The 27,830-nt window shown below is 43.3% G+C and overlaps 1 protein-coding gene across 2 annotated transcripts; it reads left to right on the plus strand.

Annotated features, from left to right (window-relative positions):
* The first annotated feature begins 40 nt into the window (after positions 1-40).
* On the plus strand, positions 41-27,287 carry LOC115189416 (uncharacterized). Of its 2 annotated transcripts, none has more exons than XM_029748031.1 (2): positions 41-863; positions 23,711-27,287. In XM_029748031.1, exons 1-2 carry the CDS (start codon positions 348-350, stop codon positions 25,058-25,060), a joined length of 1,866 nt encoding a protein of 621 aa, XP_029603891.1. In that variant the 5' UTR covers positions 41-347; the 3' UTR covers positions 25,061-27,287. The 2 variants fall into 2 exon arrangements, with proteins under 2 accessions (XP_029603891.1, XP_029603890.1); XM_029748030.1 differs by lacking the exon at positions 41-863 and adding an exon at positions 21,146-23,450 and having other exon boundaries at positions 23,550-27,287.
* The last annotated feature ends 543 nt before the right edge of the window (positions 27,288-27,830 follow it).

Raw genomic sequence — 27,830 nt, forward strand, 5'->3', positions numbered from 1 at the left:
AGAGAGGAGAGGGGGTCTGGTAAAATAGGAACTAGGACTGAGAATAGATAGAGTGAAACAGGAGGAAACAATAAGGATAGGATAAAGTGAGTGAATAAATATAAATGAGAAGGATAGACTAGAATTAAAACAAAAGGAACAAAAATATCAAGGAGGATTTAACAAGTTAAGGCCAAACTATAGACCATCATTAAAATGAATAGGACACCGGTAGAGATTTTGGGGACTAGATACCCCCTAAGTAAAAAGAAATAATAAAAACGTCTATAAAATGGGAAAAACGCACCAGAAAATTAAACACCAAATGGCCCGCGGTGGGAACGTTGGATGTCTCTGTGTGTGAGGAAATGGAAACGCTGATAAAAAACTATAAACCCGAGGACAAGAAACAAAAAAGGAAGAATAAACGAGAAAGAGAAAACGAAATACTAAAAATGTTTAAGGAAGAAAGAGCGGCTTTGTTACAAAGCATGAAGACAGCAAGAGAAGAACTAAAGAAGAACGATAACACAAGCAAAGAGAAAACGGAGTCGGGGGGACCAGCCCCCCCGCCGTATTCCAATGGACAGTTTCCCATGATAACTGGACACATGGAAATTAAAGGGGTACTGGTGGTGACAGAAGAAAAGGAAGGGATCACCTCACCTGGAGCAATGTGTGCACCTTCACATTCAACAGAAAGAGGAGAAAGGGAGACGTCAGAGCTGCAAACAAGAAGAGCGAAAGACCAAACGGAGGGGAACTCCAGGAAAAGCCAAAACACACTAGCAGAACGGGCATCGGGTAATAGTCCGAGCGAGGAAGAGGAGGAAGAGGAAGAGGATGATACATCCTGTAGGGGACAAATAGAGAGAGAAGGACAAATAGTGGCACAAAGAATAGAAGAGAAACTGGGACCGTCAAAATCAACACACGGAGAAAACGTAAGATTGCAAGAAAGACAGGATGAGGCCTTGGCCCGTAGTATGAATGAGAGCCTGAGAAATGAGCCTGCAGGGAAATATTGCAGGGCTCGTAGGGAAGGGTCTAGGAAAGAATCGGGTTATTATGAAAAACAGCGGCAGATCCTGATAAAAGGAGAGCAAGGACACTATATACCAGGGGCTGCACAGGACATGGAGGGGTTGGTTTTCCGCTTGCCAGATCTCCATGAGGGAGCAGGGAAGTGGATCAGAACCTTTGAAGAATACACCATGGGGAAATTGCTGGCGGTGGGTGACATAAAGGCATTGCTAGCGAGGGTGACGAGCGTGCAGAAAATGAGAGAAATCATGCAGGATGGTGCGATCAACGGCACAGATTGGGAGGTGACGAAGGATGAACTGATGTTCGACAGGTATAGACCTGCCGTCTGGCGTGCATTAAGGGCAGCATACCCAACGAAGGTTGACCTCAACGCTCTGAGAGGTGAAGCTATTGGAGCTACAGAAAACCCGGCCACGTACTTACATGGACATTTGGAAAGATGGAGAATGGAAACACAACAAGATCCAGAAGGAAATGAACTAATGACAGCAATGTTCCGAACTTCTGTGATGGAAGCCATGCCCCAGCCGGTAAGGAGCCGACTGGAGGATGTGGTGGGGCTTACTTCAAAACCTTACAAAGAGTTCTGTGACTATGTGATTCATGCCGTGGAAAAACACAGGAAGGACGAACAGAGACAGATTGAACAAGGAAAAGACATTCAGAGAAGGCTGGCCCAGTTGCAGCTGGACGAATTAACCAACAAAGGAAAGAAGAAAGTCCATGCCTCAGTAACCACCCCTGTGCCCGAGATAGGAACAATGTCTGCCGTTTCCCCAGGAGGGCCGCAACCGTCAACCCCCAGGCGGGCCCAAATGCCTACCGTACTGCTAGTAGTAAATGTATACACACAGCCCCCTAATTGGAATGGTGGAAATAAACAACAGAAAAATACACAGGCAGATCAGAGAAAGGGACCCAGGAACCTTAGGGGGGCACCTGGTGTCTGTTGGGGTTGCCACCAATCAGGACACTCCAGACGAGAATGCCCTACGAACCCCTGGCAGGATCGGACTGGAGGAAACACAAATAACAGGCGACCACCAACAAACAACAATCCAGGTGGCTGGCAGCCGCATACAAACGGGAATCGGAGCGGTTGGAGCCCAAATGGTGGATGGCCGGGCAACCAAAGCCAACCTTCGGGCCCTGTGAACCCATGGTCAGGGCCTAACCAAACATACTAGAGATGCCCAGAGAATCCTACAGGGGAGGGTCAGTTCCCAGTGATAACCACAAGAGCTGACCAAGAACCTATGCTGCAGGTTCAAATAGAGAACAGAGGCACACCCATGATGATAGATACTGGAGCCACTTACACATGTGTAAATCCAAATTACGCCTCTCATCTCCCCATGTCCGGTAAATATGCCAAAACAATAGGATTCTCGGGAAATACGCAGCTAATTCCAATGACTGCTCCAATTCGTCTGACTGCTGATGGTAAATCAGCCACAATTCCAATATTAGTATCGGATCAAACACCTGTTAATCTGCTAGGAAGGGATGCTCTATGCAAAGTGGGAATGCAAATTAAATGTTCTCCCGAGGGGGTAATAATAGAAAGAATAGGACTACAATTACCAGTGATAGCTACAGGAGAAACAGCTAACGTATATTGGTCAGGAGGCATTGAGGCAGATATAGACAGAACTGTAAGCAGATGGGGCAGATTCATTCGAGCCCAAATACCTAAAGCAGCGAGAGCAAAATCTGAATATCACTGCACAATGCAATATGACCCTCATCAGGATCCCGTGTTAGAGCAACTATGGACTATGGGGGGTAAAATGCTAGGAAAGACACCAATGATGTCTCAGTATGTCATCATTGGAAAACAGGGAGCGGCCATGGACGTGATGGACGGAGACGGATCTGAATTTGTGCAAAAATGGTTCAACGTCTCCGACTCTGTCCCTCACGTCACATCGCTGCTAAATCAGGAGTTCACATCAAGGGATCTAGGAACCTATGATGAAAAAAGCTAAGAGAAAGAGATGGGATAAAACAGACAATCCATTGATTTTTTACCCATTCAGAAGATAAGGCATTTATCAAGATAATAAACACTACAATGATGATTGGTGATCCGAGGGAAATAGAGGTCAGCGCAGGCCAACAGGTAGTGTTGGGTGAAGGAATGGGATTTGATCAGTGAACTTAGAGAAGAAATGGAAAACATCATACCACCAGAGGTATGGTGACAACATGATACAGATGTTGGGTTAGTAAAATCAGCAAGTCCTGTGAACATCAAAGTAAAACCGGATGCTAAACCCCCATGGATCAGCCCGGTATCCTATGAAGCCTGAAGCCGAAGAAGGGATAAGTTCAACAATTGAAGGATTACTCAGCAGAGGGGTATTGATAGAAATGCCAAGCGTTTGCAATACACCTCTGCTACCTGTTCTTAAAGCCGATGGTAAAAAAATGGAGGTTCACGACTTAAGAGCTGTCAACGATATTGCACAGGATTGCCCTGCGGAAGTTCCAAACTCTCACACGCTGTTGACTAATGTTCCCCATGATGCCAAATACTTTACCGTGATTGACTTGTGTGGAGCATTTTTTAGTGTACCCCTGGCGGAAGATTGCAGGTATTTATTTGCATTTAGATTGTTAGGGTTTGACCAACTAAAAAAAAAACACATCGAATAAAATATAATTTAAGATACTCCTTCTAAAAATTCTAGAGTGGGAAAAAGGAGCAGAATAACTACGATAGTCATTTAACAAACACCTTAAAGGAGGTGCAGGAATTAACGGGAGATGAGCGATACATGGAGTTTTAAATGATATAAAATAAATATTTATTTTCGGTCCAAGGTGGAGAAGGAAGTATGAATTTGATGGAAGTTTGGATGGGTTAAAGTTGGGACTAATGGTAAGAAAGATGCATAAGGTATGTGGAGCCGAAAGAGAGATACAGTTGGAACATTGGTTTTAATCTTGCGATAGAGGAAAGGCAGAACGCTGTTTGAAAAGAGGTCATATTTTATTCCTATGAGTATGTGGCTGGAAGCGGTTCTGGTCTGAATAATGGAATCGTAAAAGTTCTGTGATAAATTCTGGTTATTGGTTCGTGGTATTGATTGTTTAGTAACACCAGTGAATTGAACATTGCATGGAAAAATATCAAGTCAGTAAAGTGAATTGCAGGTGGAGTTAATTTTATTTTTACAGGGACGGTGCACATTAAACACAGTTGTGTATAATGGCAGGGTATTCCTAGCAAACAGAATGGGCCGGTTTCAGACAAACTGAAGGGGCTTTAAGCAATCTTGGGTCAAATTAGTCAAATAGTACGTTAAAATATGGGGTTTCATAGATTGTAAGTAAAATATTTTATCCAAGGGTAGTGTATGTTCAATTAAAGTACACAGAACCGTCGAGGAAGTTTAAAACAAATGATTAATGATTTGAGGAAGTACAGGGGAGTTATTATTAGGTTTTGTTTGAAGTGAACTTTTGGGTTTTTGAATCGGTGTAGTATGAGGAAACGCTGACCAAGTGGTTATTTTATGGAAAAAGGAGCGCTTAGCTGTCTTTGGAAAAAATCCTAGGGACAGGATATCTTAAAGGGGTATACACACATGGCATTTTGGAAGTTTTGGTTTCTGAGTTTTAATTAAGCACGTGAAATTCTTTTGATAGGGAATGTTCTGGGAAACTGGGATACAAAATGTAGATAAAGTTCTTAGCCTTTATTTGTCTAATGTAGTAAGAAATACGGTGACTTTTCCTTTTGTGGTCTGATCAGCCGCAATGAAAAGCCATTTGGATGGTGAATTTAAGGTCATTTGTGATACTGACTTTAAGGAAATTTGTAGAACTGATAATTACGATGGAGTTAAAGTTCTTAGACACAATTGATAATTTGAACCAATGAGAAGACAGAATGACGATACCCTGTACAATAAGATTTCTTTGTGGAGTAGTTCAGATTAGTCATTTTGACCTGATTATGTTATGTGAATATCGTTTGATAATTAGGGGTACTTTTTACATTATCTAGATAAGTTTATTTTCCCTTAGGAAGTCAGCTGTGGTTGTATTCAGTGGAAGAGATTTAACACAACAAGGCTGTGGAATTAATATAATAGTAATATTATATTTTGTTGTTGAATAAGTTTAATAATGGTAGACTTAGGTCAACAGGACAGGAGTATATGACATCTGTAGGTAATCCAGGATCATTGAGGGTATCGAGATAAATTTAAGGAGCTATGGAGCTATGGAATAAGACAGCAGACGGAGAAGTCCTCCCCTGCTGAGACCTTGATGGGTTGGAAGTAGCAGGAGGAGAGCATAAGCCAGGGAGAGAAGATTAAAGGGGCCCAGAAGAATTAGATAACAGTTAGTGAGTGGAGACCAGCATAGTTCAATTATAAACAGGTGAGGACAGAAATAATACTGGGACAGACAGAAAATACATAATAAGAATAGAAGATAGGAAGAGAATTTAGTTTGGATCGCTTAACTTTAGGATATTAATTCACGGAGAGACTATCGGCTCCATAGGCATGTATTTTAGTTTTGATTTTAAGTTATGTTTGGTAAAATTCGCTAGGAAAAGATATGATAATTTTGTTGAAAGTAGTTGTTAAATCTTAAAGAAGATAAGACACTTGACAGAGAATTGTTACAGGGTAGCTAAGGATGAATGCCCCAGGGAGAATTGGACATGTGGAAAATGAAAGGGGGCAATCCTACAAGAGAAGGGCGGACATAAGGATAATTTACTAACCTTACCAAAGACACTGTTTAGATATGCAGCAAAATTGATACATGGCTTGAGCCATGTATAAATAGAGGGAGTATGGTAGAGCAGGCGATAGAACAGGTTAGGATAATTACTTAAACAAGAACATATTACTTAAACAAAAAAATGTTTTTTTTGTAGAATATCCATTCCAACGTTTGGAAACGGACATATTGAACTATTCCGGATTGAGGGGAAGAAGTGGTGTTTAACAATAACAGATAAGTAAAATGGGTAGAGGCGTTCCCAACTTACTTGGTGGACATGATTATGGTAAAAAAAACAATGAGGTCAAGATATTATCCCTGGAGTTGGTTTACTGGGATCTATCTCTTTAAATGATGGATGACAGTTTAGCTAATCAGGTAGAGCCTATAGAATGACAGAGTTAGAGACACCAGAACAGGTAGACATGGAAGTTGAAGAAATACTAGCAAAACACACGAGAAGACTGTTTGTTAACCAAACCCGTATGTCCAAGATTTTGTGTCCAACAGGTGAATTACAGGAGAAGGTGATTCACTCAGTACAACCAGGAGACTGGGTGTGGATCCATTCCCTGAGGAGAAAAGACTGGAAGCAGCCCCGTTGGGAAGGCCCATACCAGGTTCTGTTAAACCACTGCCTTTGCCATTAGAAAAGCTGAGAGAGTCACTTGGGTCCACGTTACCCACTGCAAGAAGGTATGTACACATATGAGCACTGCTGATCACACACAGAGTTAGGAGAAGAACCGAGTACCATCAGGGTCCGGGGGTTACCTCCTTAACGAAGATTTCCTATCCCGACCGTTCATCACGGTGTGTGCTCCTAGAGGTGTGAGTATGGGGTGGTACCTAGCAGAACGACTAAGGGCAGGAGAGGGTTGGCGGTTTTTGGGAAGAGTAGAGACTCTGAGCTGCATCATAGTCTAATCTTTCTGATACATTCAGATCCACCAGATTCCGGTACTAATCAAACGATACCGTTGTCATTGAGAAGAAGTAAAAGATAAACTATATAATACACTGATGAGTAACTTACAGAATAAGGAATCAAAGAAGATCAGAAGATGTAGGATTTAAGGTAAACATTAAACAACTTCCTGGGAAAGCAGACAACTGTACAGGGACTGGGGTGGGTCAGATTGAAGTACTCGGCCAACCCACCTCGGTTCACCTTAACTCCTGATGAGCACCAGTGTTATAGATACAAGAATGGCACCGAGAACTTGGATGATTTTAATGGCTGGAAAGTAATTGTTAATGTGACTGACTTAGGTTTGAAAGATGAATAGAACATGTTTAACCTCACAGCACCTATAACTGATGAAGTGTGGGCTAGTACCAGCAAAGGACGCATACGACAGAAATTACCACAAAGGGTGGTTAGGAGCTTGCGCCCTGGGGTTATTGGTCCAACCAAGTCAAGTTAGTCATCAGAGGCCAGTTATAGGAGGCTAAAGGAGGCACAGGAGGAGTTTTGACCAGGATGGGAGTAGCTTTGTCTAGATGGATGCTATTGGCATCCACAGGGAAGTTCCAGATGAATACAAAGCTATGAATCAAATATGTGAAGGCTTTACCACTACATTATTATGGTAGTTGACAATAAATAAACATGTGGATTGGATTAATGACATCATTGGATTAATGACATCATTGGATTAATGACATCTTTTATAATCAACAGAGATTCATGAATGAAAACGGGGATGCAGTAAAGAGGTTCTCTGACCAATTATCCGCCACCTCCCTCATGACCTGGTAAAATAGACTGACTCTCGATATGTTATTGGCAGAAAAGGGCGGGGTATGTAGAAGGATTAGGTTCAGCGCTACACGTACATTCCTGATAACACAGCTCATGTTTGGGAAATGGAAAAGTGTTGTTATGGGCTGCTTTCACCTGTATGAGTGTGTTTGTGTTCTGTGGTTGTTGTTTGGTCCCGTGTGCGAGAGGTCTCATTTCCAGGGTTCTGGAGAGATCGATAACGGAGCAGATGGGCAACCGGAATGATGCCTTTGATGGAAGTGACCCCAGAGGACACTGAATCCAGCTCTGGGCAATGATCCTTGGTTTGCTGTTAAGGAAGTGATTGAATAAAGCTTATCCAAAATGTTCTTATATGTGTTGAATGTAGTGGCAGGTGGATGTGAAGGGTTTTAAGTTCTGGGACAAAGTGTCTGTCCCACACATGTTAGGTGTAGCCACTGTTGCAAGAAGGTCTTCTTTTTATACGTGTTAAATAATATGTTCTGAATATATTCTGTGTACTATTTGTCTTTCCTGATGTGAAGGTTTGAAGTTCCTGGGTGGCTGGTAGTCAACCTAGTACAGGTGAGGTGTAGCCGGAAGGACTTGAGGGTTTTTTAAACTAATCATTTAATCATTAAATCGAAAATTTACAATTGTGTTGAGTGACACCCTAGGGGGTGTCAAAAGGGGGAATCTCAAAATTTCCCTGAAATTTTAAGAACTTATGTATTCACACCTATCAGGTGTGAAAAGGGGGATTGTTAGTGTTTGACCAACTATTTGTTAGCATAACCTATATAAAATAACAGAGCAGCTATGCTATAATATTAAGTATATAAACTATAATTGAGTACTGCTATATGTTAAGAGGAAGTGGCTCATGTGATGGTGGGTCATGTGGACAGAATACTGATGCTTTAAAACGGGGTTTTGCAAGAGCTTTTTGCTGAACAACAGCAATAACAGGATATGGGTGAAATGTATATGCAGGGGGGTGTTAAGGGTTTTAGAGAACTGTGCATTGTGCAGTCACAAGATGAGACATCCGCCAGAGACAACAGCTACGCCAGGAAACAGGAGTGCGTCTAGAGGTTGGGACCAACCTGCACGCCAACGATAGGCTGGAATAAGTCTAAACCATATTCTAGCCTCTACTATGACAGGCCCTCAGGGAGAGGGAACTAAGTCTGTCCAGTATTTAAGGAAGAACTTGTGATGTCATACCAGTTCTCTGTCTGCCCTGCGTGGTGTTACAGGGAGCCCGTATATACGAACCACATATTTACCATTCAAGTGTTTGCATTAATTAAAGTACAAAGAAATCAGAAGTTACTATGTGCTGACTATTATGTTCTGATACAAGATTCGAATTGACGCGACCTGACAGGATAAAAAAAAAAATACAAAATAATCTATATATTCATAACGTAAAATAAATAAATAATGAAATACAGGCTATCGCGTCTATGGTTGTTGCAAATGCTTGTGTGTCGCCTACTGGTTAAATTCATGTCTTTTCGCACGATTTGAACCACACAAAAAATGCACAAAAACGCACGAAATCTGCTGTAATACATTTTGTACATATATGCGCGAATTGAATGTGAGGTTGGGCTGAAAGGAATCGGAGATGGGCGTTATTGAGCGTGAGGGAAGTAACTTTTACATATGGAACGTACTCCCATACTGTATGTGTATAAAAGCAGAGCCGATGCTCAGGAAAGGCAGTTGTTCCGCGGACCGGCTCGGCTTTGCTACTCTGTATTAAAGTCTATATTGAATTCACAAAGTTCTTGCAAGAGTATTGTATTCTTAAGACAATTTTCCACGACATCATCCCTACTGCCTTTGATCTGGAGGAGTCACTAAACAGAGAACATCCCCGGTCAACCCTACTGCCTTTGATCTGGAGGAGTCACTAAACAGAGAACATCCCCGGTCGTCCCTACTGCCTCTGATCTGGAGGACTCACTAAACAGAGAACATCCCCGGTTGTCCCTACTGCCTCTGATCTGGAGGACTCACTAAACAGAGAACATCCCTGGTCATCCCTATTGCCTCTGATCTGGAGGACTCACTAAACAGAGAACATCCCTGGTCAACCCTACTGCCTCTGATCTGGAGGACTCACTAAACAGAGAACATCCCGGTCAACCCTACTGCCTCTGATCTGGAGGACTCACTAAACAGAGAACATCCCTGGTCAACCCTACTGCCTCTGATCTGGAGGACTCACTAAACAGAGAACATCCCGATCAACCCTACTGCCTCTGATCTGGAGGACTCACTAAACAGAGAACATCCCTGGTCAACCCTACTGCCTCTGATATGGAGGACTCGCTAAACAGAGAACATCCCTGGTCAACCCTATTGCCTCTGATCTGGAGGACTCACTAAACAGAGAACATCCCCGGTCAACCCTACTGCCTCTGATCTGGTGGACTCACTAAACACAAATGCTTCATCTGTAAATGATGTTTGAGTGTGCCCCTGGCTAGGGTCCAAAGTATAGACTACACAGTTGTTTCAGGACACATTTAATCGCCTTCGTGTTACTGTTCACTAATGACAGCCTTCCAGATGAGCTAAATGCCTTCTATGCTCACGTTGAGGCTAGCAACACTGAACCATTTATGAGAGCACCAGCTGTTCCGGATGACTGTGTGATCACAGTCTGCGTAACTGATGTAACACCTTTTTTTAACAGGTTTACAACATTTACAAAGCCGCGGGGCCAGATGGATTACCAGGATGCGTACTTAGAGCATGTGCAGACCAGAGTCTTCACTGACATGTATCAACCTCTCCCTGACCCAGTCTGTAATACCTACATGTTTAACCTCTCCCTGACCCAGTCTGTAATACCTACATGTTTTAACCTCTCCCTGACCCAGTCTGTAATACCTACATGTTTAACCTCTCCCTGACCCAGTCTGTAATACCTACATGTTTAACCTCTCCCTTACCCAGTCTGTAATACCTACATGTTTAACCTCTCCCTGACCGAGGCAGTAGTACCCACATGTTTCAAAAAGACCACCAGAAGAAGGTAGGAGTCTGCCAAGAATGTCAAGGTAACCTGTCTCAATGACTATTGCCCTGTAGCACTCGCATCTGTAGCCATTAAATGCATTGAAAGGCTGGTCTTGGCTCACATCAACACCATTATCCCAGAGATCCTAGACCCACTCCAATTCACATACTTCCCCAACCAGATCCACAGATTACGCAATCTCTATTGCACTTCAAGTTCCTCGGTGTCCACATCACTGAGGAATTATCATGGTCCAACACACCAACATAGTCGTCAACAACAACAACGCGACTTCACCCTCAGGAGGCGGAAAAAGATTCCGCATTGGGTCTACAGGTTCTACAGCTGCACCATCGAGAGCATCCTGACCGGCTGCATCACCGCCTGGTGTAGGAGCAACGATAGCTTAGCTTGAGTCTGTATTGTAGACACCTATCGCTCTATGGTTGAATGTACAGACAACAGAAACAAAACTGTGTGTGTGTGTGTGTCAGAGACTTTGACCTATAGTCTATATATATATATATATATATATATATATATATATATATATATATATATATATATATATATATATATATACACATACACACACACACACACATACATACATACATACATACATACATACATACATACATACACACACACACACACACACACACACACACACACACACACACACACATACATACATACATACATACACACACACACACACACACACACTGTTTGTTTCTGTTGACATTCAACCATAGAATTCAAAATGTGTAGAAGGTTCCTTGTATAGTACAAGGTCCCTAGATTCAATCAGTGCTGCTTTACACCGACGATAAACAACAGCAGATTATTGTTTTTTTGTTTAGGTTGAACGTCGACGGTGTTACTGCGTTGGAGCGGTCAAATCGCCAAGCGTCTCCTATGGCGGACAACAGTCTCACTCGTAAAAAAAGAAGAAATCCCTTGCAGACTTTTTTTTACCAGTTGGAAACCCTGTGTGTTTTTTATTCTACAACTCTATTAGGCTGATAGAAATGTAATGATTTACAATTTGAGAGTTATGATTTCTACTATATAGACTACACTTCCTCGTTCTGAACTTCTAACGAGGGTGGGGTGTGGCTTCATGACATGACCACAAGAGCAGACACCGACTTGACGGCTCCAACGCAGTACATCTCCGACGTTGTCTAAAGACAAAACATGAGAGGATAGATAGTAAGGTAAGAAATGGTATCACAAGGTAGGAGCATATGTCAATTATAACTTTGTACTTTTGTACCAGATGCTATTTAAAGTGACATAACCTCATTCTGTTTGTCTTTTAGATGAGTTCATCACTGACACCCGTTCAACAAGTAAGTAAACATGAGAGTTACAGTGCATTCAGAAGGTATTCAGACCTCTTGACTTTTTCCACTTTTTTTTTTTTTTTTTTACGTTACAGCCTTGTTCTAAAATTGATTAAATATTTTTTTTCCCCCTCATCAATCTACACACAACCCCATAATGACATCACAATACCCCATAATGACATCACAATACCCCATGATGACATCACAATACCCCATAATGACATCACAACACCCCATAATGACATCACAATACCCCATAATGACATCACAATACCCCACGATGACATCACAATACCCCATAATGACAAAACAAAAACAGGTCTTTAGACATTGATACAAATTTATAAAGAAACTAAAAACTAGTATTCAGACCTTTTTATTCAGTGCTTTGTTGAAGCACCTTTGGCAGCGATTACAGCCTCAAGTCTTCTTGGGTATGACGCTACAAGCTTGGCACACCTGTATTTGGGGAGTTTCCCCCATTCTTCTCTACAGATCCTCTCAAGCTCTGTCAGGTTGGATGGGGAGTGTCGCTGCACAGCCATTTTCAGGTCTCTCCAGAGATGTTAGATCGGGTTCAAGTCCGGACTCTGGCTGGGCCTCTCATAGACATTCAGAGACTTGTCCCGAAGCCACTCCTGTGTGGCTTCTGTCTGGCCACTCTACCATAAAGGCCTGATTGGTGGAGTGCTGCAGAGATGGTGGTCCTTCTGGAAGGTTCTCCCATCTCCACAGAGGAACTCTGAAGCTCTGTCAGAGTGACCATCGGGTTCTTGGTCACCTCCTTGACCAAGGCCCTTCTCCAACGATGGCTCAGTTTGGCCGGGCGGCCAGCTCTAAGAGTCTTGGTGGTTCCAAACTTCTTCCATTTTAGAATGATGAAGGCCACTTGGTTCTTGGGGACCTTCAATGCTGCAGACATTTTTTGGTACCTGTGGGAGAAAGGTAGACGTGCTGAAGGAAGAAAAAACATAGGTACATTAGCTAAGGGGAAGAAGAGATTAACATCTGACCTTAAGTAATGATAACGAGGACGTTGGGGACCACGTGAGGGCCAGGCAACCTAAAGTACAGAGTCCAGACAATGTGTAGCCAGGTGGATGAACCTATGTTAAGTAAACAAGGCCCGGGTGCACTTAGAGAGAAACACACGAGAGAGGATAACAGGAACACAACCAAACGTAAACATGCAATGCATGCATTATTTTTTATATCCACGTGAGGAGATTTTAGCCACCATTATGTTAGAAATAAGAGCAGATATGGCCGTTATCCATAGGGTTGAAAGATAATGGTGGCAGAAAGCATAGGGAGCTTTACTTCATTAACATAAAGGATGGACCTATGTATTATATGTGCATAAAAGCAGAGCCGGGGCCTAAGGAAGGGAGTTGTTGTCCGCGGACCGGCTCGGCTTTGCTACTTTGTATTAAAGTCCATATTGAATTCACAAGTTCTTGTAAGAGTGTTACTTTTAAGACAATTTTCCACGACATACCCTTCCCCAGATCTATGCCTCGACACAATCGCTCTGGAAGACAGTAGTTTGTAGAACACTTCAACTGCTGTGGGAGAAAGGAAAATGTGCTGAGGGAAGGAAAAACAGAGATACATTAACAAGGGGAGGAGAAGATAAATATCTAACCTTAAGTAAAGATAACGAGGACGTTGGGGACCACGTGAGGGCCAGGCAGCCTAACTACAGAGCCATGGCAAAGTGCAGTCAGGTGGATGAACCTATGTTAAGTACACACGGCCCGGGTACACTTAGAAAAAATACGGCCCGGGTGCACTTAGAGAGAAACACACGAGAGAGGATAACAGGACAAACAACCAAGAGTAAGCATGCGATGCATTATTTTTATATCCACGTGAGGAGAATTTGGCCACCATTATGTTAGAAACAAGAGCAGATATGGGCGTTATCCTCAGATATGGGCGTTATCCATGGGGTTGAAAGATAATGGTGGCAGAAAGCATAGGGAGCTTTACTTCATTAACATAAAGGATGGACCTATGTATTGTATGTGTATAAAAGCAGAGCCGGAGCCTGAGAAAGTCAGTTGTTCCGCGGACCGGCTCAGCTTTACTACTCTGTATTAAAGTCTATATTGAATTTACAAGTTCTTGTAAGAGTGTTACTTTTAAGACAATTTTCCACGACATGATCTGGAGGACTCACTAAACAGAGAACATCCCTGGTCATCCCTACTGCCTCTGATCTGGAGGATTCACTAAACAGAGAACATCCCTGGTCATCCCTACTGCCTCTGATCTGGAGGACTCACTAAACAGAGAACATTAACTGGTCCTCCCTACTGCCTCTCATCTGGAAGAGTCACTAAACAGAGAACATCCCTGGTCATCCCTACTGCCTCTGATCTGGAGGACTCACTAAACAGAGAACATCCCCGGTCGTCCCTACTGCCTCTGATCTGGAGGACTCACTAAACAGAGAACATCCCCGGTCGTCCCTACTGCCTCTGATCTGGAGGACTCACTAAACAGAGAACATCTCTGTTCATCCCTACTGCCTCTGATCTGGTGGACTCACTAAACACAAATGCTTCATCTGTAAATGATGTTTGAGTGTGCCCCTGGCTAGGGTCCAAAGTATAGACTACACAGTTGTTACAGGACACATTTAATCGCCTTCGTGTTCCTGTTCACTAATGACAGCCTTCCAGATGAGCTAAATGCCTTCTATGCTCACGTTGAGGCTAGCAACACTGAACCATTTATGAGAGCACCAGCTGTTCCGGATGACTGTGTGATCACACTCTGCGTAACTGATGTACCACCTTTTTAAACAGGTTTACAACATTTACAAAACCGCGGGGCCAGATGGATTACCAGGATGCGTACTTAGAGCATGTGCAGACCAGAGTCTTCACTGACATGTTTCAACCTCTCCCTGACCCAGTCTGTAATACCTACATGTTTAACCTCTCCCTGACCGAGGCAGTAGTACCCACATGTTTCAAAAAGACCACCAGAAGAAGGTAGGAGTCTGCCAAGAATGTCAAGGTAACCTGTCTCAATGACTATTGCCCTGTAGCACTCGCATCTGTAGCCATTAAATGCATTGAAAGGCTGGTCTTGGCTCACATCAACACCATTATCCCAGAAATCCTAGACCCACTCCAATTCACATACTTCCCCAACCAGATCCACATACGCAATCTCTATTGCACTTCAAGTTCCTCGGTGTCCACATCACTGAGGAATTATCATGGTCCAACGCACACCAACACAGTCGTCAACAACAACAACGCGACTTCACCCTCAGGAGGCGGAAAAAGATTCTGCATTGGGCCTACAGGTTCTACAGCTGCACCATCGAGAGCATCCTGACCGGCTGCATCACCGCCTGGTGTAGGAGCAACGATAGCTTAGCTTGAGTCTGTATTGTAGACACCTATCGCTCTATGGTTGAATGTACAGACAACAGAAACAAAACTGTGTGTGTGTGTCTCAGAGACAATGACCTATAGTCTATATATATATATATATATACACACACACACATATACACACACACACACACACACACACACACACACATACATACATACATACATACATACACACACACACACACACACACACACACACACACACTGTTTGTTTCTGTTGACATTCAACCATAGAATTCAAAATGTGTAGAAGGTTCCCTGTATAGTACAAGGTCCCTAGATTCAATCAGTGCTGCTTTACACCGACGATAAACAACAGCAGATTATAGTTTTTTTGTTTAGGTTGAACGTCGACGGTGTTACTGCGTTGGAGCGGTCAAATCGCCAAGCGTCTCCTATGGTGGACAACAGTCTCACTCGTAAAAAAAGAAGAAATCCCTTGCAGACTTTTTTTTACCAGTTGGAACCCTGTGTGTTTTTTATTCTACAACTCTATTAGGCTGATAGAAATGTAATGATTTACAATTTGAGAGTTATGATTTCTACTATATAGACTACACTTCCTCGTTCTGAACTTCTAACGAGGGTGGGGTGTGGCTTCATGACATGACCACAAGAGCAGACACCGACTTGACGGCTCCAACGCAGTACATCTCCGACGTTGTCTAAAGACAAAACATGAGAGGATAGATAGTAAGGTAAGAAATGGTATCACAAGGTAGGAGCATATGTCAATCATAACTTTGTACTTTTGTACCAGATGCTATTTAAAGTGACATAACCTCATTCTGTTTGTCTTTTAGATGAGTTCATCACTGACACCCGTTCAACAAGTAAGTAAACATGAGAGTTACAGTGCATTCAGAAGGTATTCAGACCTCTTGACTTTTTCCACTTTTTTTTTTTTTTACGTTACAGCCTTATTCTAAAATGGATGAAATATTTTTTTCCCCCTCATCAATCTACACACAACCCCATAATGACATCACAATACCCCATAATGACATCACAATACCCCACGATGACATCACAATACCCCATAATGACAAAACAAAAACAGGTCTTTAGACATTGATACAAATTTATAAAGAAACTAAAAACTAGTATTCAGACCTTTTTACTCAGTACTTTGTTGAAACACCTTTGGCAGCGATTTACAGCCTCGAGTCTTCTTGGGTATGACGCTGCAAGCGTGGCACACCTGTATTTGGGGAGTTTCTCCCATTCTTCTTTGTAGATCCTCTCAAGCTCTGTCAGGTTGGATGGGGAGTGTCGCTGCACAGCCATTTTCAGGTCTCTCCAGAGATGTTAGATCGGGTTCAAGTCCGGACTCTGGCTGGGCCTCTCATAGACATTCAGAGACTTGTCCCGAAGCCACTCCTGTGTGGCTTCTGTCTGGCCACTCTACCATAAAGGCCTGATTGGTGGAGTGCTGCAGAGATGGTGGTCCTTCTGGAAGGTTCTCCCATCTCCACAGAGGAACTCTGAAGCTCTGTCAGAGTGACCATCGGGTTCTTGGTCACCTCCTTGACCAAGGCCCTTCTCCAACGATGGCTCAGTTTGGCCCGGACGCCAGCTCTAAGAGTCTTGGTGGTTCCAAACTTCTTCCATTTTAGAATGATGAAGGCCACTTGGTTCTTGGGGACCTTCAATGCTGCAGACATTTTTTGGTACCTGTGGGAGAAAGGTAGACGTGCTGAAGGAAGAAAAAACATAGGTACATTAGCTAAGGGGAAGAAGAGATTAACATCTGACCTTAAGTAATGATAACGAGGACGTTGGGGACCACGTGAGGGCCAGGCAACCTAAAGTACAGAGTCCAGACAATGTGTAGCCAGGTGGATGAACCTATGTTAAGTAAACACGACCGGGTGCACTTAGAGAGAAACACACGAGAGAGGATAACAGGAACACAACCAAACGTAAACATGCAATGCATGCATTATTTTTTATATCCACGTGAGGTGATTTTAGCCACCATTATGTTAGAAATAAGAGCAGATATGGCCGTTATCCATAGGGTTGAAAGATAATGGTGGCAGAAAGCATAGGGAGCTTTACTTCATTAACATAAAGGATGGACCTATGTATTATATGTGCATAAAAGCAGAGCCGGGGCCTGAGAAAGTCAGTTGTTTCCGCGGACCGGCTCGGCTTTGCTACTTTGTATTAAAGTCTATATTGAATTTACAAGTTCTTGTAAGAGTGTTACTTTTAAGACAATTTTCCACGACATACCCTTCCCCAGATCTATGCCTCGACACAATCGCTCTGGAAGACAGTAGTTTGTAGAACACTTCAACTGCTGTGGGAGAAAGGAAAATGTGCTGAGGGAAGGAAAAACAGAGATACATTAACAAGGGGAGGAGAAGATAAATATCTAACCTTAAGTAAAGATAACAAGGACGTTGGGGACCACGTGAGGGCCAGGCAGCCTAACTACAGAGCCATGGCAAAGTGCAGTCAGGTGGATGAACCTATGTTAAGTACACACGGCCCGGGTACACTTAGAAAAAATGCATGAGAGAAGATAACAAGTTAAGTAAATACGGCCCGGGTACACTTAGAGAGAAACACACGAGAGAGGATAACAGGACAAACAACCAAGAGTAAACATGCGATGCATTATTTTTATATCCACGTGAGGAGAATTTGGCCACCATTATGTTAGAAATAAGAGCAGATATGGGCGTTATCCTCAGATATGGGCGTTATCCATAGGGTTGAAAGATAATGGTGGCAGAAAGCATAGGGAGCTTTACTTCATTTACATAAAGGATGGACCTATGTATTGTATGTGCATAAAAGCAGAGCCGGGGCCTGAGGAAGGCAGTTGTTCCGCGGACCGGCTCAGCTTTACTACTCTGTATTAAAGTCTATATTGAATTTACAAGTTCTTGTAAGAGTGTTACTTTTAAGACAATTTTCCACGACATGATCTGGAGGACTCACTAAACAGAGAACATCCCTGGTCATCCCTACTGCCTCTGATCTGGAGGATTCACTAAACAGAGAACATCCCTGGTCATCCCTACTGCCTCTGATCTGGAGGACTCACTAAACAGAGAACATTAACTGGTCCTCCCTACTGCCTCTCATCTGGAAGAGTCACTAAACAGAGAACATCCCTGGTCATCCCTACTGCCTCTGATCTGGAGGACTCACTAAACAGAGAACATCCCTGGTCATCCCTACTGCCTCTGATCTGGAGGACTCACTAAACAGAGAACATCCCTGGTCATCCCTACTGCCTCTGATCTGGAGGACTCACTAAACAGAGAACATCCCTGGTCATCCCTACTGCCTCTGATCTGGAGGACTCACTAAACAGAGAACATCCCTGGTCATCTCTACTGCCTCTCATCTGGAGGACTCACTAAACAGAGAACATCCCTGGTCATCCCTACTGCCTCTGATCTGGAGGACTCACTAAACAAAGAACATCCCTGGTCATCCCTACTGCCTCTGATCTGGAGGACTCACTAAACAGAGAACATCCCTGGTCATCCCTACTGCCTCTGATCTGGAGGACTCACTAAACAGAGAACATACCTGGTCATCTCTACTGCCTCTCATCTGGAGGACTCACTAAACAGAGAACATCCCTGGTCATCCCTACTGCCTCTGATCTGGAGGAGTCACTAAAAGAGAACCTCCCTGGTCCATCCCTACTGCCTCTGGATCTGGAGGACTCACTAACAGAGAACATCCCTGGTCATCCCTACTGGGCTCTCATCGGTTGGAACTCACTAACACAGAACATCCCTGTTCATCCTCTACTTGCTCTTCTGCTGGAGTGACTCACTGAAAACAGAAGACATCCCCTGGTCCATCCCTACTGCCCTCTGATCTTGGAGGAACTCACTAAACAGAGAACATCCCTGGTCCATACCCTACTGCCTCTGATCTGGAGGACTCACTAAACAGAGAACATCCCTGGTCATCCCTACTGCCTCTGATCTGGAGGACTCACTAAACAGAGAACATCCCTGGTCATCCCTACTGCCTCTGATCTGGAGGACTCACTAAACAGAGAACATCCCTGGTCATCCCTACTGTCTCTGATCTGGAGGACTCACTAATCAGAGAACATCCCTGGTCATCCCTACTGCCTCTGATCTGGAGGATTCACTAAACAGAGAACATCCCTGGTCATCCCTACTGCCTCTGATCTGGAGGACTCACTAAACAGAGAACATCCCTGGTCATTGTGGGAGATAATGTAATATAAATAGGTATAGTTGCTATGCTGAAGTAGCCAGAACATAAGTACATTGGCCATAGGAAGAGAACATGAAACCCAGTGCCATTGTGTGGGAGCAAAACACATGACTCTGATTCCATTTCCATTATTAGTGTAACCGATGTGAAATGGCTAGCTAGTTAGCGGTGGTGAGCGCTAATAGTGTTTCAATCGGTGACGTCACTCGCTCTGCGACCTGAAGTGGTCGCAGAGCGCGGCTTTTGTGGCGCGATGGGTAACGACGCTTCGTGGGGTGTCAGTTGTTGATGTGTGCAGAGGGTCCCTGGTTCGAGCCCGGGTTGTGGGCGAGGACAGGGACATTAGCAGCATTTACGCTGTCCACTTTGAAGAGCTGAGACAGAATGGAACATATAGGACCAGGCCCTGCTATCATTATAATCGAATCAGATATGAGCGTTATTCTCAGACTAGAAGATAATGGTAAAGAACGGTCAAGGGAAGCTATTTTCATATAGAGGGAAGGGACTCTATACGTTAAGCAAAGACAGAATCCTATAAAGGCAGGACTCTGTAATATGAGAATTTAGTATTTTCCATGGAAGGGCTCGGCTCTGTTACTCTGTATTAAAGTCTATATTGAATTCACAAAATTCTTGCAAGAGTATTATGTTCTGTCAGGTCGCGTCAACTCGAATCTGGTATCAGAACATAATAGTCAGCACATAGTAACTTCTGATTTCTTTGTACTTTAATTAATGCAAACACTTGAATGGTAAATATGTGGTTCGTATATACGGGCTCCCTGTAACACCACGCAGGGCAGACAGAGAACTGGTATGACATTACAAGTTCTTCCTTAAATACTGGACAGACTTAGTTCCCTCTCCCTGAGGGCCTGTCATAGTAGAGGCTAGAATATGGTTTAGACTTACTCCAGCCTATCGTTGGCGTGCAGGTTGGTCCCAACCTCTAGACGCACTCCAGCTTCATGGCGGATGTCTCATCTTGTGACTGCACAATGCACAGTTCTCTAAAACCCTTAACACCCCCCCTGCATATACATTTCACCCATATCCTGTTATTGCTGTTGTTCAGCAAAAAGCTCTTGCAAAACCCTGTTTTAAAGCATCAGTATTCTTTCCACATGACCCACCATCACATGAGCCACTTCCTCTAACGTATAGCAGTACTCAATTATCTATAGTTTATATACTTATTATTATAGCATCTGTGTTATATTATAAAGGATATGCACTCAAATTGTTGGTCAAACCCTAACAGTTCTTAAGACAATTTTCCACGACAATTGTTATTCTGGAAAGGGTAACATGCCAAAGTGTACATTAAGCAGACCGAACAAGCAGGAATAGCCAAGGCCACGAGTACATTTACAACAGCTAACATTCCAATGTCAGAACGACATAGGAAGGAGGAAGGAGGCAAGGGGACCTAAAGGGGCTGAAACCTGAACATACAATGCATTTCTTTGTGTGTAACATGACGAGGTCCTGCCACCATTATAACCTAAAAAGGAATCAGAGATGGGCGTTACTGGGCGTGAACAAGCGTTACTGGGCGTGAGGGAAGTAACTTTTACATATGGAACGTACTCCCATACTGTATGTGTATAAAAGCAGAGCCGATGCTCAGGAAAGGCAGTTGATCCATGGACCTTTGCTACTCTGTATTAAAGTCTATATTGAATTCACAAAGTTCTTGCAAGAGTATTATATTCTTAAGACAATTTTCCACGACATATTTGGCGAACTTGCCAGGAGATCTAAGGGACCTCGGGACAGTGTCGTTCTTGGCTTGTGACGGTTTCTCTGGACAATCTCACAAACGGGTGGCCACCCAACTATAAACAGGTAAGCTTGTTCTTACTATAGTTTGAAATGTTTGTGTAGATTGCTTCAGGGATTCTGTCTCAGCGGAGTGGACGTCACGTAGGTCTCTCTTTAAAAACTCCTAAAAACCCAGAAATACTAAGAGCTTTTGAATTCAATAGAACTGCATGCATGCATGAATTTTTGGGGGGTTGTTAAATGTAATTAAATATGTACATTTGTGAGGGCTAAAAAAAGTGTGGTAAACTGTGAACTTTGCTGGTGTCGGGTGTTTAGCGGAGGGGGCTTTGCGCCTGCGCTGATCGGACCGTTCTAACGGACCTACGTGTGTGGTTTGGTTGTGTGGGGTTATCCCATCTGATTCCGCTTGGCCGAGCTCGACTGTTTCAGGATCTGTTTTGGGATGTGCGTAAACACACCCCAATCAACCTGATCAGGCGGACCGAGTTGGGTGTGTGTGATTCGGGCTACCCCTCCCCCCCTGAGCCATTCATCTGGAGACCTTGTGTGGCCCGTTTGGTGCGTTTGTTCGCTCTCTCTGGCTAGACTGCCTGGCCTGGTGTGGGGCTGCTGCTGCCTGTCCATGTGGGCAAAACTAATAAATAAGTAAATTCACAATATCGCCCCAAGATGGGGGTCGGTCTGGTTGAATAGTTAGAGAGCAGGAAAACGTCGACCCGATTAGGTTCACCACCTACAGATAAAACGCTCCGTCTAGCTAACGGGGTCGGTAAATCTGAATGAGTGAAAAATAAAGGCCTTGAATGAGTGAAAGTTTCTCTGGAGTGGGAGTGAAACAGGGCAGGGAGAAATAAAGATTGTGTGTGTGTGTGTCGGTGGGTCCGGAGGAGGAATGCGCAAGCCTTTCTAGAGCATGCTGGGAAGAAAAAAATAAATGAAAGGATATTGATTTAAAGGTAGAACATTTACATAATAAATGTGTTAAATAACTATTCTGGAATGCATAGAACTTGTTGAATAAAGTATTAAATAAGCCACATATAGTATATACTGGTGTGTGAAGTTGAGAGATAAAACATAGGCATAAGATATACTATATGGTAAAAAAATATAAACTCAGGCTATTTAGAATAAATAGTAACAACAAATACATAGAGAACAGCATCATGGTATAGGTCTATAGAACCTACTAGAGATATTACTGCACCATAAAGGACAGTATGGGGGAAGCAGTGGCCAACTAAACACTTTGAAGCTGCAGGACCCTTAGAGAGCTGCATCCTGGGAAAGGACAAGAAGGGTCAGATTACAATAACTAGGAGAGAGAGAGAGAGAGAGAGAGAGAGAGAGAGAGAGAGAGAGAGAGAGAGAGAGAGAGAGAGAGAGAGAGAGAGAGAGAGAGAGAGAGAGAGACAGAGAGGGGGGATCTGGAGAAATCTGGTAAAATAGGAACTAGGACTGAGAATAGATAGAGTGAAACAGGAGGAAAACAATAAGGATAGGATAAAGTGAGTGAATAAATATAAATGAGAAGGATAGACTAGAATTAAAACAAAAGGAACAAAAATATCAAGGAGGATTTAACAAGTTAAGGCCAAACTATAGACCATCATTAAAAATGAACAGGACACCGGTAGAGATTTTGGGGACTAGATACCCCCTAAGTAAAAAAGAAATAATAAAAACGTCTATAAAATGGGAAAAACGCACCAGAAAATTAAACACCAAATGGCCCGCGGTGGGAACGTTGGATGTCTCTGTGTGTGAGGAAATGGAAACACTGATAAAAAACTATAAACCCGAGGACAAGAAACAAAAAAGGACGAATAAACGAGAAAGAGAAAACGAAATACTAAAAATGTTTCAGGAAGAAAGAGCGGCTTTGTTACAAAGCATGAAGACGGCAAGAGAAGAACTAAAGAAGAACGATAACACAAGCAAAGAGAAAACGGAGTCGGGGGGACCAGCCCCCCCGCCGTATTCCAATGGACAGTTTCCCATGATAACTGGACACATGGAAATTAAAGGGGTAGTGGTGGTGACAGAAGAAAGGGAAGGGATCACCTCACCTGGAGCAATGTGTGCACCTTCACATTCAACAGAAAGAGGCAAGGAAATAACTCCGAAGCCTATAGGAACGAAAGAAGAAGGTTTGAATCGCTATAGTGGCCTGAGGAAAGCCCTAACAGCAATGGAAACAGAAATAGGAGAAAGGGAGACGTCAGAGCTGCAAACAAGAAGAGCGAAAGACCAAACGGAGGGGAACTCCAGGAAAAGCCAAAACACACTAGCAGAACGGGCATCGGGTAATAGTCCGAGCGAGGAAGAGGAGGAAGAGGAAGAGGATGATACATCCTGTAGGGGACAAATAGTGGCACAAAGAATAGAAGAGAAACTGGGACGGTCAAAATCAACACACGGAGAAAACGTAAGATTGCAAGAAAGACAGGATGAGGCCTTGGCCCGTAGTATGAATGAGAGCCTGAGAAATGAGCCTGCAGGGAAATATTGCAGGGCTCGTAGGGAAGGGTCTAGGAAAGAATCGGGTTATTATGAAAAACAGCGGCAGATCCTGATAAAAGGAGAGCAAGGACACTATATACCATGGGCTGCACAGGGCATGGAGGGGTTGGTTTTCCGCTTGCCAGATCTCCATGAGGGAGCAGGGAAGTGGATCAGAACCTTTGAAGAATACACCATGGGGAAATTGCTGGCGGTGGGTGACATAAAGGCATTGCTAGCGAGGGTGACGAGCGTGCAGAAAATGAGAGAAATCATGCAGGATGGTGCGATCAACGGCACAGATTGGGAGGTGACGAAGGATGGACTGATGTTCGACAGGTATAGACCTGCCGTCTGGCGTGCATTAAGGGCAGCATACCCAACGAAGTTTGACCTCAACGCTCTGAGAGGTGAAGCTATTGGAGCTACAGAAAACCCGGCCACGTACTTACATGGACATTTGGAAAGATGGAGAATGGAAACACAACAAGATCCAGAAGGAAATGAACTATTGACAGCAATGTTCCGAACTTCTGTGATGGAAGCCATGCCCCAGCCGGTAAGGAGCCGACTGGAGGATGTGGTGGGGCTTACTTCAAAACCTTACAAAGAGTTCTGTGACTATGTGATTCATGCCGTGGAAAAACACAGGAAGGACGAACAGAGACAGATTGAACAAGGAAAAGACATTCAGAGAAGGCTGGCCCAGTTGCAGTTGGATGAAGTAACCAACAAAGGAAAGAAGAAAGTCCATGCCTCAGTAACCACCCCTGTGCCCGAGATAGGAACAATGTCTGCCGTTTCCCCAGGAGGGCCGCAACCGTCAACCCCCAGGCGGGCCCAAATGCCTACCTTACTGCTAGTAGTAAATGTATACACACAGCCCCCTAATTGGAATGGTGGAAATAAACAACAGAAAAATACCCAGGCAGATCAGAGAAAGGGACCCAGGAACCTTAGGGGGGCACCTGGTGTCTGTTGGGGTTGCCACCAATCAGGACACTCCAGACGAGAATGCCCTACGAACCCCTGGCAGGATCGGACTGGAGGAAACACAAATAACAGGCGACCACCAACAAACAACAATCCAGGTGGCTGGCAGCCGCATACAAACGGGAACCGGAGCGGTTGGAGCCCAAATGGTGGATGGCCGGGCAACCAAAGCCAACCTTCGGGCCCTGTGAACCCATGGTCAGGGCCTAACCAAACATACTAGAGATGCCCAGAGAATCCTACAGGGGAGGGTCAGTTCCCAGTGATAACCACAAGAGCTGACCAAGAACCTATGCTGCAGGTTCAAATAGAGAACAGAGGCACACCCATGATGATAGATACTGGAGCCACTTACACATGTGTAAATCCAAATTACGCCTCTCATCTCCCCATGTCCGGTAAATATGCCAAAACAATAGGATTCTCGGGAAATACGCAGCTAATTCCAATGACTGCTCCAATTCGTCTGACTGCTGATGGTAAATCAGCCACAATTCCAATATTAGTATCGGATCAAACACCTGTTAATCTGCTAGGAAGGGATGCTCTATGCAAAGTGGAAATGCAAATTAAATGTTCTCCCGAGGGGGTAATAATAGAAAGAATAGAACTACAATTACCAGTGATAGCTACAGGAGAAACAGCTAACGTATATTGGTCAGGAGGCATTGAGGCAGATATAGACAGAACTGTAAGCAGATGGGGCAGATTCATTCGAGCCCAAATACCTAAAGCAGCGAGAGCAAAATCTGAATATCACTGCACAATGCAATATGACCCTCATCAGGATCCCGTGTTAGAGCAACTATGGACTATGGGGGGTAAAATGCTAGGAAAGACACCAATGATGTCTCAGTATGTCATCATTGGAAAACAGGGAGCGGCCATGGATGTGATGGACGGAGACGGATCTGAATTTGTGCAAAAATGGTTCAACGTCTCCGACTCTGTCCCTCACGTCACATCGCTGCTAAATCAGGAGTTCACATCAAGGGATCTAGGACCCTATGATGAAGAAAGCAAGAGAAAGAGATGGGATAAAACAGACAATCCATTGATTTTTCCCCCATTCAGAAGATAAGGCATTTATCAAGATAATAAACACTACAATGATGATTGGTGATCCGAGGGAAATAGAGGTCAGCGCAGGCCAACAGGTAGTGTTGGGTGAAGGAATGGGATTTGATCAGTGAACTTAGAGAAGAAATGGAAAACATCATACCACCAGAGGTATGGTCACAACATGATACAGATGTTGGGTTAGTAAAATCAGCAAGTCCTGTGAACATCAAAGTAAAACCGGATGCTAAACCCCCATGGATCAGCCCGGTATCCTCTGAAGCCTGAAGCCGAAGAAGGGATAAGTTCAACAATTGAAGGATTACTCAGCAGAGGGGTATTTATAGAAATGCCAAGCGTTTGCAATACACCTCTGCTACCTGTTCTTAAAGCCGATGGTAAAAAAATGGAGGTTCACGACTTAAGAGCTGTCAACGATATTGCACAGGATTGCCCTGCGGAAGTTCCAAACTCTCACACGCTGTTGACTAATGTTCCCCATGATGCCAAATACTTTACCGTGATTGACTTGTGTGGAGCATTTTTTAGTGTACCCCTGGCGGAAGATTGCAGGTATTTATTTGCATTTAGATTGTTAGGGTTTGACCAACTAAAAAAAAACACATAGAATAAAATATAATTTAAGATTCATACGAATACTCCTTCTAAAAATTCTAGAGTGGGAAAAAGGAGCAGAATAACTACGATAGTAATTTAACAAACACCTTAAAGGAGGTGCAGGAATTAACGGGAGATGAGCGATACATGGAGTTTTAAATGATATAAAATAAATATTTATTTTCGGTCCAAGGTGGAGAAGGAAGTATGAATTTGATGGAAGTTTGGATGGGTTAAAGTCGGGACTAATGGTAAGAAAGATGCATAAGGTATGTGGAGCCGAAAGAGAGATACAGTTGGAACATTGGTTTTAATCTTGCGATAGAGGAAAGGCAGAACGCTGTTTGAAAAGAGGTCATATTTTATTCCTATGAGTATGTGGCTGGAAGCGGTTCTGGTCTGAATAATGGAATCGTAAAAGTTCTGTGATAAATTCTGGTTATTGGTTCGTGGTATTGATTGTTTAGTAACACCAGTGAATTGAACATTGCATGGAAAAATATCAAGTCAGTAAAGTGAATTGCAGGTGGAGTTAATTTTATTTTTACAGGGACGGTGCACATTAAACACAGTTGTGTGTATAATGGCAGGGTATTCCTAGCAAACAGAATGGGCCGGTTTCAGACAAACTGAAGGGGCTTTAAGCAATCTTGGGTCAAATTAGTCAAATAGTACGTTAAAATATGGGGTTTCATAGATTGTAAGTAAAATATTTTATCCAAGGGTAGTGTATGTTCAATTAAAGTACACAGAACCGTCGAGGAAGTTTAAAACAAATGATTAATGATTTGAGGAAGTACAGGGGAGTTATTATTAGGTTTTGTTTGAAGGGAACTTTTGGGTTTTTGAATCGGTGTAGTATGAGGAAACGCTGACCAAGTGGTTATTTTATGGAAAAAGGAGCGCTTAGCTGTCTTTGGAAAAAATCCTAGGGACAGGATATCTTAAAGGGGTAGGCACACATGGCATTTTGGAAGTTTTGGTTTCTGAGTTTTAATTAAGCACGTGAAATTCTTTTGATAGGGAATGTTCTGGGAAACTGGGATACAAAATGTAGATAAAGTTCTTAGCCTTTATTTGTCTAATGTAGTAAGAAATACGGTGACTTTTCCTTTTGTGGTCTGATCAGCCGCAATGAAAAGCCATTTGGATGGTGAATTTAAGGTAATTTGTGATACTGACTTTAAGGAAATTTGTAGAACTGATAATTATGATGGAGTTAAAGTTCTTAGACACAATTGATAATTTGAACCAATGAGAAGACAGAATGACGATACCCTGTACAATAAGATTTCTTTGTGGAGTAGTTCAGATTA

Source organism: Salmo trutta, unplaced genomic scaffold (assembly GCF_901001165.1).
Source record: "Salmo trutta unplaced genomic scaffold, fSalTru1.1, whole genome shotgun sequence".
NCBI lineage: Eukaryota > Metazoa > Chordata > Actinopteri > Salmoniformes > Salmonidae > Salmo > Salmo trutta.